We start from the raw sequence: 13,072 nt of genomic DNA on the forward strand, positions 1-13,072 counted from the left end.
AAGGAAATAGATCAGGTGTTAACAGTGGCTAAATTTTCCTGCTTGTCTACATTTTCTACAGTGAACCTGAGTTACTTGTATGATCAGGTGGGAAAAAGTTAAAACGATCAGGCTTGTTCAGAGAGTGATGAGATACGAGCAATGGGAGTGTGGAGCAGCAGAGTAAGGATTTGGAGAAATAAGGGGCTCAGTTAGCGAAGACCTAATTCCAGGTGAAGGAATTCAGCCAAGGAATATATGCAACCCCAGTGTGTAGAAGTTCAGTGTATACAAAAGTATACAATGAAAAGTTGTCTCCCTCTCACCTCAGACAACCTGTCCCCTGCCCCAGAAGTAACCAGTGTTAAAGTTCTTGAGGTTCCTTCCAGATAGTCTGTGCATTTATAATCTTATATACTCCCCCCAGTAGACTTTTTTAAACACAAAGGGGAGCTTACAGTACACACTGTATACATCTTGCTTTTTTCACTTAGTGTGTCTTAGAGATGGTTCTATGTTAGTATAGAAGTATATATTACTAGTATTAGTATATATTAGTATATAAGCTCTACCTCATTCTTTTTCTTTTTTCACAATTGCATGATATTCTGTAGTATGGACCTGCCATAATTCAGATAGTGAGTCGGTCCCGTTGGTGGTCAGGAAGGTTCTCTCTTACACTTTGCTGTTACCAGCACTGTGGTCAGCATCCCTGCACGCCATCCTTGGCACGTGTGTGAGTTTATCTGCAGGATAAGCTTTTGAATCAAAGGGTGGGTGCAGTTGATATTTTGGTAAAAGCTGCCAGTGTGGTTCCCAGTATGTGTATGAAAATGCCTGTTCCCCCAAATCCTTTATAATACTATATAAATATATATATTTTATGTTTTCTCAGTTTTTTTTAATCTGATAAAATGCCCTTCCATGCTTTAATTTGCATTTAATTATGAGTGAGACTGAGTATCTTTATTCCGTATTTAAAAGCCATGTGTATTTTCTTTTTTAGTGAGTTGCTTGCTCATATTCTTTAGCAATTTTTTCTGTTGGATTGTTGATCCTTTTAAAAATTGATTTCTACAAGCTCTGTCTGTAGTAAAGAAATGGTCCTTATCTGCCAGATGTGTTGCGAATATTTTCCCCAGTTTATTGTTAATTTTTGAATTTTTGGATATTTTCCACTTAATATCGAATGAAAGACTTGCCATCTTCAAGATTATACGTTCTCCCATGATTTCTTCTATTACTTTGAGATTAGTCCATTTGAAATTATTTAGGAGTAAGGAACGAGTTCGGTCCTGGCCCTGCGTCCCACCCTTTCCTCCCCGGGGTCCAGCAGAAGAATCACAAAGATAAAGACCCTCCGGCCTTCCTAGAGCAGTTGAGCCAGAAGCGGGTAGCGAGGCTCTTCCGCCCCAGCCGGGCGCCCTTGGCAACGGACAGGCCCAGGGTCGGGGTCCCAGCTCAGCGGGCGGGCGGCGCCGCCTCCTCGCGCCTGAGGTGAGCGGGATGCGGGGCGGGGAGAGCGGGGGCGGCGATGGAAGGATGTCGGGGGAGATGCGGGAGGCGGGCCTGTAGCCTGGGACCGAGTCGCGTCGCGGCGTGGGACGGGGAGGGAGGTCCCGGAGGGGGAGGCCCGAGAGGAGGATGAGAGAGGCCCCGGAGGGGAAAAGGGGGGGGTCATGGGTGTGGGGATAGTGTTGGGGGTGGGGCCAGGTAAGGCAGGGGAAGAATAGGGACTGGGGATGGGGAAGAGAGGCGAGTTGGGGTGGGGTGCGGGAGGACGAGTAAAAGGGTCAGCTGTGTGGCCTGGAAAAGGAGGGGCTCAGCTCTGGGGAAGGGCAGGGGAAGGAAGGCGGTTTCCGAGACTGAGCTTTGGCACTGGGGGGAGGGAGGAACAAGTATGCGCTGCACGGTGAGGGGAGGGTCTTTAAGTCTCTCCGCAGGTCTCTGGCTCCTAACAAGACCCTTTGTCCCTTGTCTTGCCCAGCTGCTTTCTCGGGCTTTGGGTGGGTGGGCATGAACCAGGCGATGCTTCTGGCGGCAAGATTATTTTCCCAAACCTTGCGGTGGGGAAGAGGGCATTCTAGACTGGCCCTGCCCCTTACTTAACCCAGGACAAGGCCCTAAGTCAGATGGGCCCTTCCTGACCCCCTTGCCCAGCATGAAGACGGGACGAAATGAAGGGTATGAAACGGCTTTGTAACTCTGAAAGGGCTGCCGGGCTGCACAGGCCTGCCACAACCCTGCCACGTTCTTGCTGGAGGACAGGGGAGGCATGGATGAGACAACCAAGCTTTCCTGACTGGGAAAACAGGTTTGCTTCCACAGTTTAACCTGGGGTGCAGTTCCAGCTGACTGCCTTACACAGGAGCCTAGATATCAGTGTGAGGAGCTGCTAGGTGACCCTCCTCTAGAGCCCTTTCCCCTGCTGGTTGCCCTTGAGCTGGGCTGAGACAGAAGCCAGCAAAGGCCTCAGCAGGGCACAGTCTGCTGAGCTAGGCTGGATTCCCCATCACCCATCCTTGGAGAGTTACACTAAACCTACTGGAAGCTGATAAATAAGCAGAGGCCCCGGTAGATGAGGGGACAGGCAACAGGTCAGGGAGGGAGATTGTAAAGGTGGAGTCTGTTTAGAATTGAGTCTCAGGGGCAGCTGTGCTGAAGAGTGAGCCAGACGACACTTTGAAGAGCTGTCACAGGAACTTCGAGTCTCTCGCAGGGCCTGGGTCAATTCCTTATACCCCAACCCAAGTCTTTCTGAGGCAGGAGCACAAGGCCAGGTGGTTTCCAGAGGCTGGGGTGGGCTGGAGCACCTCTCTTGCCTTTCACCCTACTGGGTACCACTGGGCCATTGGAGAGATGGGTACTCACTGTCATGAGCTGTGTTCACAGGGAGTCTGGTCCCAAGGCTGGCTGGCCTTGCCTCCTTTAAGAGCTGGTGTCATGAGATGGGTCATGTCTCCAGTTAACAGTATTTACTGTCCTACAGCAGATGACACCCTCTGAGCCTAAGGAAGCCGGCATTGGGAACACATAAGACTTTCTGCTGATTCTTGGGGTGGAGCGAGAATGAGATGCACATAAATGAGGCCAAGCCCTGTGAGCCTAAAGGAGGCAGAACCTCGGGCCCATGGTGCTGGCCTTGGGAACACCAGTGCCAAGGCTGAGGGCAGGCATTTCCCCTTGAAGCTTGATGGGCCACAGCTGAAGCTGAGAGGTGGGAGATGGGCTGGCCCTAAAAGAGAGTGGTAGAAGGACCAGAGGTGGCCAGGGTAGGGGTGGGAACTCGTCTTCTGGTCCTCGGACAAGCCATTCTTTGTTCCCTGGTGGGGCATGGGCCCTGAACTTTGAGAGATACACTGGGCTCATTCCTCCCTTACTGACTCAGTGTCCAGGTGCTGAGCACCAGCCCACCATGAGGGGCCTTTAGGACCTGCTCTGCCTCTGACTAGTTGGGTCATCTGAAAGAAGTCACAAAACTTTGAGTCAATTTCCTCACCTGTCAAATGGGGCATCATTTCCTACCCTGCCACCTTCACAGGGTGGTGTGCATTGAAGGAGACTGGAGATAGGACCAGGCTGTAGACCATCCAGTCACATGGCATCAGTGGGATTATTAACCAGGGTGGCTCCACCCTGCAGGAAGAGATGGCGTACTCTCTGGCAGGGAAGCTTGTGTGGGCTAGATGAGGCCAGCCTCCCCTCCTGGAAATGACTGTTCTGTAGATGCCTTTTTGCCTTCAAGTCCAAGACCTTCCAGAAAGTTTGCCTTGCACTTACGATGGGCTCTCCCTGCTGCCCCCCCAGCCAAGTGAGGGGGAGAAGGTAGGGCTAGAACTTTCATTCTCTTTAGCTTCCCTCCCAAGTCCAGCAGTGGGCTTCTCTCTGACATATCTTTCCAGGTCTCAGACTGGTTCTGGTGACAACAGCATGAGCTCAGGAATAAGAAAACCTATCTGAGAGCAGGGGAGGTGTCTCTGACTTCAGCCCTCCAAGGCCACCTGCTGCCTGGGACTCATCTGGACCCTGCCCCGAGGGCCACTGTTAGAGAAATGCTGCTGGAGGGGTGACTGGCCTCAGCCAGACAGACTGCTCTCCATCAGGCTTTGTCCTCCACCTCTCAGAAATAGGCCCCAGGTGAAGAATTCTACACAGCATAATAGGACCCAGTGGTTGCCGTTCAGAGCCTTCCCGAGAAACGCCAGATGTACACTAATACTGTGCCGTCTGGGTCCCGAGGACAGCAGAAACAGAAGCGTGTTTCCTTGCTTCTGTCCCTGGCGCCCTGAACAGATCTGAGGGCGGGGGCTATATCAGCCCATCCTTGTGTCCACAAAGTGACCCGCACTGAACCTCAGGTGAAGAATTCACATGGCATAATAGGACCCAGTGGCTGCCCTGGAGAAACTCACAACCTAGCTGGGGAGATAAGATGGCCATATGACAAGAAGAAACCTAATTGCCATGATGTATGAGGTCATTGCCAAAGTAGTGGTGTTGAGTGGCAGACTGTGGCCAAGGAGAGAAGAGGGGGCAGAGGAGGAGGGCGACTCCCTGGAGGAAGTGATTTGAATGAGGCCTGGATGGATGGATGGGCAATGGGCAGGTGGGTGGATGGACAGAGGGGGTTGGTGGGTGGATGGGTGGATGGATGGACAGATGGACGGACAGACGGATGGATGGATGGATGGGTGATGGACAGGTGGGTGGATGGACAGAGGGGGTTGGTGGATGGAGGAATGGATGGATGGATAGATGGGCGATGAGCAGGTGGGTGGATGGACAGAGGGGATGGATGGATGGATTGGATGGGTGAGTGGGTGAGCAGTTTTGGTGAAAGAAGGATGAGGAGCGGGCATGGTAGGGCATAAGAAGGATGAAGGGAAAGACATGAAGCAGGAAATGTGTGTGCTGGGGAGTGTGAGTAAGATTAGAGTTCCGGGCACCTGAGAAGGGTGAGGAGGAATAGGAATAAGACCAGCAGGAAAACTGGAGCTGGGCTGTGTTGGGGCGGTCTCTGGCCAAGAAGAGTTTGACCAGGTAACACCCTTTCCCAGGGCTGGACCTGAGTCTTCCCTTTCTTGGGTCTCCCGTATCCAAAGGGAAGAAGCTGGACAGCTGTACTAAAGAGCGCCCTTAGCACTTTCACACTCTTTCGAGTTCCCCTCTGAACCCAGATAGTTTCTTCTCAAGCTTCTGCAGCCCTCCCAGAAGCAAAAGCCTGAGCTGCTTCCCCAGAACCTCCTAGGGCACGTTCCTCCTTTCCTGCTCCATTCCCTGTAGTTTGAGGGTGGAAAGGGACCCATATGTGTCTCTCCCTACCCCTGCAGAGTATCTGCTTGTCCATTTGCATGTGCTCGTCCTTTGTCTACTTGGCTAAACTAAGCTTGTGGATCGTGAGGTTGGTGGGCCACACCTGTCTGCCTTACCCACCAAGCAAGCCCTCAATACCTGTTGGCTAGTTGACTTCCCTTCTCTTCAGGTGGTTCCCTTGTTATCCCTTCTTCCCCTTTATCTGATGGATCCCTGAGTTCTTTCTCAGGAGTTGTGAGTTCTTGTCCCACCTCACCCTAGCTACCTGAGAGGACTTGGTCAAGCTACTTGACTCCCAGGACCCCACTGTCACATTCCAGGCCCTTCCAGTGCTAGCTTTCTGTGGTCCTCTGACCACCCTACTTGCTGCTGGGCCAGTCTCAAGATATCCCTGTCTGCCTGCTGGCTTGGCAGTCTTTTCCTCTGCAGGCCTTGCCTTCCCTTTTTTTGTTTTTCTTTACCTGATACCATGGTGAAAGTGTAGAAAAAATACGAGTTTAAGTACTCTGCTTCCCTACTCCTGATATTTCAGGGAGCTTTCTGGTGTGACACTTGTGGCCTCTCTCTGACCCCTCAGTCACTCTTGTGCAGGGCAAAAAAGGGCTTTGAAGAGCAAGTCCTCTCCTTTCTCCTCCCCCTTAGCATCCAGACGTCTAAAGAGACCATGACTTCTGCCCTTTTCTTCCTTGCTGTAAGTTTTACAGGAGCTAAACCATGGCAGCCCGGCGCTGCCTGTCACTGGGTGGTTATTGCCGTCTAATCCTGGAGTTCAGTGTTGGTAGCCCTGCTTGCCTGCAGATCTAAGCCACATTCACCAATATCAGCTTTTCTACGTAACATTCTGGTCTCCCCATGTCTTACTTCTCAATTGGTACAGGACTCAAGCAGAGAATTATACAATAGCTAACACTTGCCTGGAGCCCCTGGGTGGTGCAAATAGTTAACACTCTTGGTTAACGTGCTCGGCTGCCAATTGAAAGGTTGAAGGTTTGAGTCCATCCAAAGGCTGCTCAGAAGAAAGTCTGGTGATCTGTTTCCAAAAACTCAGCCATTAACAACTCCACAGAGAATGTAATAAATCTATATCACTGAACTGTATATGTAGAAATTGTTGAGCTGGCATGTTTTGTTATGTATGTTTTTTCCACAATTAAAAAAACAAACAAACCCTATGGAGCACAGTTCTACTCTGACACATACAGGTCTCCATGAATCAGAAATAACTCAATGGCAACTGGTTTAGGAAGAGAGGCCTGGCGACCTGCTTCTGAAGATCAACCAATGAAAACCTTATGGATTACAGCAGTCCGGTCAGCAACCGATCATGGGGACGGCAAAGAACCAGGCATCATTTCATTCCATTGTGCGTGGGGTCACCATGAGTCTGAGACCGACTGGACAGCAGCTAACAACAACACTTACCTAAACACTTTTTATACACATTAATTTTATTCACATCACCATGAAAAATAGGTACTAGTATTACTCCATTTTATAGTTTGGAAAGCTGAGGCACAGAGAGACCAAGTAACTGCTTGTCAGTGGCAGAGGCAGGATTTGGCCCCAGGCAGTCTGGCTCCAGAAACCACACTCTTGGCCCCAATGCTTTATTGCTTCTTGAAAGAGGGGTGCCTTTTATTGGGTTTCCTCAAATCCCTATATAATCTCACGTTTCCTGTCCAGAAATATAAAGCTGATTCTATTTGTATCTTTTGGACTGTGCATTTGGGGAGGCCAGGGAAGGAAGGTGCTGGGAACTGAGGTTTCAGAACAGCCTACAGACAAGCGAGCAAGGAAGGACAAGCCAGGCATCAGACAGGCCACAGCAGGAGAAAAGCAGCGCCTCCCAGGAGAGAGAGGCCTGAGCTATAGAGAGCCTGGGGGAGATGTTTGCTCTTGCACCCCCAGGAGGAATCTCTACACATGCCCTGAGCACGGCAAGGCCTTCGGCCATAGCTCCACGCTCATCATACATCAGAGAATCCACACGGGGCAGAAGCGTTTTGGGTGCGGGGACTGTGGGAAGGCCTTCACGCGCAGCTCGCGCCTGATTCCACACCAGAGGGTCTACATGAGGGAGAAGTCCTATGTCTGCGGCACCTGCGGCAAGGCCTTCAGTCAGGACGCCAGCCTCCTGGCGTACCTTCAGCGGCAGCTGTTGCCTCCTGGTGCACCGCCGGAGCCGCACGGCGAGGAGCCCTATGAGTGCCTCCAGTGCAGCAAGGCCTTCACCTGCAGCTCCTACCTCCTCATGCACCAGCGGACCCGCACAGGTGAGAAGCCCTATCACTGCACACAGTGTGAGAAGGCCTTCGGCCAGAGCTCCCATCTCATCTTCCACCAGACCACTCATGCCGGCAAGAAGTACCAGTTGCCATCCCTGGCGAGAACCCAGTGTTGATGGGGTCAAAGCGTCAGCTTCAATGCTGGGTCCAAGTCAGAGGAGGCTGAGCTCTGGTCATCAACCTGGTTCTGTGCCAGGAGCCACCATCAGGGCTAAGGCAGGTGCCCGTGAGGTTCTCCCAGTGTCTTTGGAGAGACAAGACACATGCATAGAGACACACAAATGACCAGAGAACATTAGGCGACATAGCTTGAAGAAGTGCCAAGGTATGTGCAGAGAAAGTGGGATCAGGGTGGAGGGGGACACTGGGTGAGGCCTCATTGGGTCGACTCTGGGAGAATGGGTTGGCACTGGGCAGCCTAGGGAGGGAACTAGAATAAGAAAGTGTCCAGGAATGAGTCCAGCTGGGTCCCAGTGAGGGGAGAGACTGGATATGGGGTCACTAGGAGTGGCAGAAGGAACCCTGGTGTCGCAGTGGTTAAGTGCTTGAATGCTAACCAAAAGGCCGGTCATTTGAACCCACTAGCCTCTCCGAGGGAGAAAGATGTGGCAGTCTGCTTCCTTAAAGATTACAGCCTTGGAAACCCTGTGGGGCAGTTCTGCTCTGTCCTGTAGAGTCGCTATGAGTTAGAATCGACTCAATGGGTAGGAGTGGCTGGCCTGAGATGCCCATGGGGAGGCAGGAGGGTTCAGGTCAAAAGCCCTGGTGTGTGGGTGCTGCAAACCAAAGCTGAAGTCCTGCCCACAGTACTGGGCGCCTGTATTAGTGTGACCCTGGTACGCTGTGTGCTCCGAGCACGGTGTCCACATGAAGGAGTTGGACATGCAGGGCTGTGAGCTGTCTTCCGTGACACCTGCGATTTCAGAAGGCACAAGGCCATCGTTGGTTTCAGAATGGGGACTGAGGGGGGAGAGGAAGGTATTGGGAGGATTAAGCTGGTGGTGACTCAGGGTAAATGAGCAAAAAGGGAGGAAAAGGAGGCAGGAAGAATGCATGGGAAGCAGACAGAGAAGGCCAGGTAGTTGGTCTGTCAGACGTCTGCAGCTCCAGCAGGTGCCCCTGCCTAGCCAGCGGAGCGTACCGCACCTCACTTTAGTCTCTGCCCATCATTCAGCAGACACTGATTGAGCACTTTTTGCATAAAAGGCATCATGTTAGGTAGTTAAGGAATCCACAGTGAACCAGGCCTGTTCCTGGTCCTTCAGAACTCAGAGTCCAGCAGGGAAAGACCAACAGAAGGCAGAACGTGCTGAATGGGATCAGAGCTGCAGCTCATTGTGGGGAAGAGGAAGGTGAGTCATGAAGAAGGCGGCATTTGAGCTAAGCCTCCAAGGGTGGTTAGGATTTCCAACTGATGGGGGCAGAGAAGAGTCTGCCTAGGAAGCTTGGAGCAGGTTGGGAGCACAGGGCTGTCTTGGCTCGAAAAGACAAGATGGCAGGTCCGTTCATGCTCTTGTTGCTTGGTCATGTTCACGCTGCATGAGTTGTAGGGTTCCAGTGAGTCCAAAACCCCTTCTAGCACGGTCTCCTTTTGTAATGTGAAAGTTTTAAAAATAAAGAGAATGCCAGTGTGTGAAGCAGAGTTTAGCTTAAAATGCCAATATGGCCTGATCTAGTAAACAAACACACAGTCCAAGGCACCCAGTCCCCTGGCTCACAGCAGTATCAGTTGGGCGCCTGGCAGGAGCTCTAGAAACAGAGAGATGAGGCACTGCCGGACCGAGGTGCCAAAGCCAGGAGGCAGCAGACAGAAGAGATACCCCATCTTGTCTTCCCTCCCTCCGATGTTCCTCTGTGTGAGGCCTGAGGTAGATAGTTACTACCACCATTTTACAGAGGGGAATGTCTACTGAGGCAGAGAGGTAGGTGAAGAAACTTGCCCATGGGCATGCAGTAAGTGGTGGAAAAGGGTTTCAAACCCAGGCAGAGTAGCTGCAGAGTCTGGCTCTGGCAAGGGGGAGGTGAGTGCCAGGCTGGACAGCAATCAAAACTTCTGGGTATTCGTATTTTGGAGAAGACCCCTGAAGCCGTAACCAAACTGCTGAACAGAGGTGGGATTCCTGGGGGATCCCCGAATGGAGGGCCAAATGCCCCTGTGCAGCTGTGCCCCGTGCCTGAATAAATAAGCAGTACCTGCAACACACACTTTCCCTTGGGACTCTCACACTCTTACTGAGCCCCCACACTCCCAAGTCTTAGGGGACTCTGCCCAATTCCACATCTCCAGCCCTTTCAATCTGACATCTCTGTGAACTGCCAAGGTGCTCCACAGGAAAGAATTACCAGGACACCATACAGTTAAAATCCCCAACACCTGCCCCATTCTGACCCACCCTTCCCTCCCGTGTGTGTCCCTTCTCCCTCTGGGTCTATGCTGGCAATGTTCTAGACACCTGTCAAAATGGAGAGAGGACCTTGCATCTACCTCTTGCAACTAAAAATCTGATTGGAGACACACATACAAAATGAAGATGAGAAAATTAAGCAAGAAGTATGTGTGTCTGGATTTCCAGCAGTGGGGAACAGTCCATACACTCTCACTCACTTCCTAGTATTTATGTTAGCCTGTTCCTGTGCTAGCACAGGAACATGGAACACAGAACAGAATGAGCACTCGCTAGCATGCAGCACTAACCCAGGGAGCTAGCTGGGGTTTCTTCTGGGCATGAGTTGCCTGATGGAGAATAAGATGGGAGCTCTGCCCAAAGGCTCTTCCACACTCATTACACTGACAGGGGTTCTCCCCAGTGTGGATTCTGTGATGCACAATAAGGTATGAGCTATAACTGAAGGTTTTGCTACGCTCATTGCACTCAAATGGCTTCTCCCCTGTGTGGCCCCTCTGATGGATGGTAAGGCTGGAGCTCTGGCTGAAGGCTTGGCTGCACTCACCACATTCAAAAATTGTCTCCCCAGTGTGGATGCCCCAAAGAGCACTGAGTTCAGCTCTGGCTGCAGGTCTGCCTGCATTTCTGGCACTCTTAGGGTTTCTTGCCAGTGTGGATCCTCTGACGTGGGATGAGGCGGGACCTCTGACTGAAGTCTTTTCTGTGCTTAATGCATAGGAAAGGGCTCTCCCTGGTGTGAGTTCTCTGGTGCACTGTGAGGTTTTCCACACCCCTGACAGATGAAGGGTTTCTCTCCTAGGTAGATTTTTGGTCTTTTTTCCCTGTCAAGGGCATTTCCATCCGTGAGGGCGGCATGCCTGGAAACCTTCTCCCTTCTCCTTGCTCTGGGTCCCGCCAGCCTCCCTGCTGCCTCCCAGCACTCCCCTGCCCTTCTGGGATGTCTCTAAACCTGGCTGCTCCAGGGCAGGACTGGGAGGCCTCTCACTTGCTGCCACTTGTGTTTCATCTTCTGAAACTGGCTCCTTGCTCTGCTCCCTCTCGATTCTCAGATGTGAAATGCTCTCTGAACCTAGGTTAAAGCAGTTCTCAAATTCCTTATACATCTGACTTTTCTTCTCTGGGATGATTTTTGCATCCTTGATTTCTGCTGGCTTTAAATTTCTGCTCCTCGTCCTCAACATCTCCCTGGCATGTCATCCCAATTTCTGAATCCTCCAGTCCTGCACTCTTGGGGATTGTTATGCTGAAGTTCTCTGGAGGTGGTTCCATGTATGTCTGTTTCCTCTGATACTTCCTGCTTTGGAACCAATTGCTCAATCTCAGACTTGACCTCATAACCTAACAAAAGATACAGAAAATGGAAACATCACCTGTTTCCTATGATGGAGAGGGAAAACATCCTCAAGTGATACTAACATAGTCTAGACATTCATGACATTTACATGTCTAGGGCATTCCTAATGTGGCTGCCGAGAGTCTCGGGGTAGCACAAATGGCTAAGTGCTTGGCTGCTAACTGGAAGGTGGCTTGAGTCCACCCAGGGGCACCTCAGAAGAAAGGCCTGTGGAACATAATTCTACTCTGATACGTATGGGGTCACCGTGAGTTGGAGCCAGTTCGCTGGCAACTGGTTTGGTTTTTTGTTTGCTTGATGTAGCTATGGAAGAAAAATGCCAGCAGGCAGCGGGGAAGGAAGGGTGAGCAGGGGTGGGAGCGGGGGCAGCGGCAGCAAGGCTTAGCATTCACTAAAAGGATGGGAACATTCCTTTTCGTCAGCGTGAAGCTCTGGTGGGTTATAAAGACCTCCTGATTATGGCCAGGGAACAGGCCACATTCAGGGGACTGCTCACACCTCTCCTTGTCCATGTTCTGTGGGGACTGCTCACACCTCTCCTTGTCCGTGTTGTTTCTGAGCCGCTGTACCATAAAGAGCCGGGCAGCCCTCACGAGTGTTGCTGGATTCTGAAATAGCCACCTAGAAATCAGGAGGCAGTCCTGTGCTGTGGGGAACTTGAGATGTACAGACTTGGGGGAGAATTTTCATACTTCTGCTGAAGATGCGCTTGCTTGGAAAGGGACGCTGGGTCTGGAGGTGGTGGCAATGGAACAGATCAGCTTCCCTTCTGGTTTTTTCCTCCTCTTTTTGCTCTTCTCATTCCTTCTCTTATGCATTCTTTCCCACCCCTCAATTCTCCTCTTCCCTTCTGCTTTCTTCCTCATTCTCCCTCAGCTCTTGTCATTCTTTCCATTACCCTCTAATCTCTATTTGCACTTTAAAACTTTCCTCTCTCATTCATGCATTGGAACCACCTCTCATTCTCTTTACAATCATTATTGAAGTCAGCCACACACATTCTTTTAAGAAAGTCCCTCACCCGCTCATTCTGTTCACACTTGATGAGCCTCAGAACGTAAAGACACTCCCGAATGTAGGGCATCCTCCGGAGCCCAAAGACAGCACAGAAAACGAGTTCTCAGAGTTACTGTGAAGATGTACTTTGTTTGCAGCTGTGTCTGACTAGGAAACATTTGATACAGAGGCTGAAGGAGCCTCAGAAATCCCTAAGGCTGCAGACCCTTCCCAGCACGGAGGGTGAGCACAGACCCCATTGCTTCTGCAGAGGCAGGCAACCCTGAACGGCAGGGGTGGCAGGGGCCAGACCCAGGTCATTCCCATGCAGTGCCAGCCTCACATTCTGAGGCTTTCAGAGCAGGTGCCAAATGGGGCTCAGGTGAGCAGCTGCTGCCACCAGGTAGAGATGGAAACTGGAGGCTCTATCCTTGGGCTGTTGTCACTGGCTCCTGCCCAGGCAGGTCTTCCGAGGTAGGAGCTAGAAGCCAAACCTCAGAAGAGAGATGACGGGAACCACTGTACAGGGTCAGAGGACAAGAGAGGGGGTACTGGATTGACTTTAATTCCCATGGCTAAGAGAGTCTGGGACTGAGAGGAGGTTGGCGGTCCCTCTTCATTTCATAGTAGTAATGGATGTGACTTGTAATGAAGCGACCTGCCCATGTACCACAGCAGGCAGATGGTGGAGCTGGCCCAGCACCCAGGTCTCCTCTCTCCTGTGAACCTTTAGAATC

At 51.4% G+C, this 13,072-nt stretch overlaps 1 protein-coding gene across 1 annotated transcript; it reads left to right on the forward strand.

Moving 5' to 3' along the window:
* The first annotated feature begins 4,836 nt into the window (after nucleotides 1-4,836).
* LOC126063618 (zinc finger protein 3) lies at nucleotides 4,837-7,693 on the forward strand. Its single transcript, XM_049862056.1, has 2 exons — nucleotides 4,837-4,899; nucleotides 7,031-7,693. Exons 1-2 carry the CDS (start codon nucleotides 4,837-4,839, stop codon nucleotides 7,691-7,693), a joined length of 726 nt encoding a protein of 241 aa, XP_049718013.1.
* The last annotated feature ends 5,379 nt before the right edge of the window (nucleotides 7,694-13,072 follow it).

Source organism: Elephas maximus, chromosome 20 (genome assembly GCF_024166365.1).
Source record: "Elephas maximus indicus isolate mEleMax1 chromosome 20, mEleMax1 primary haplotype, whole genome shotgun sequence".
Lineage (NCBI taxonomy): Eukaryota > Metazoa > Chordata > Mammalia > Proboscidea > Elephantidae > Elephas > Elephas maximus.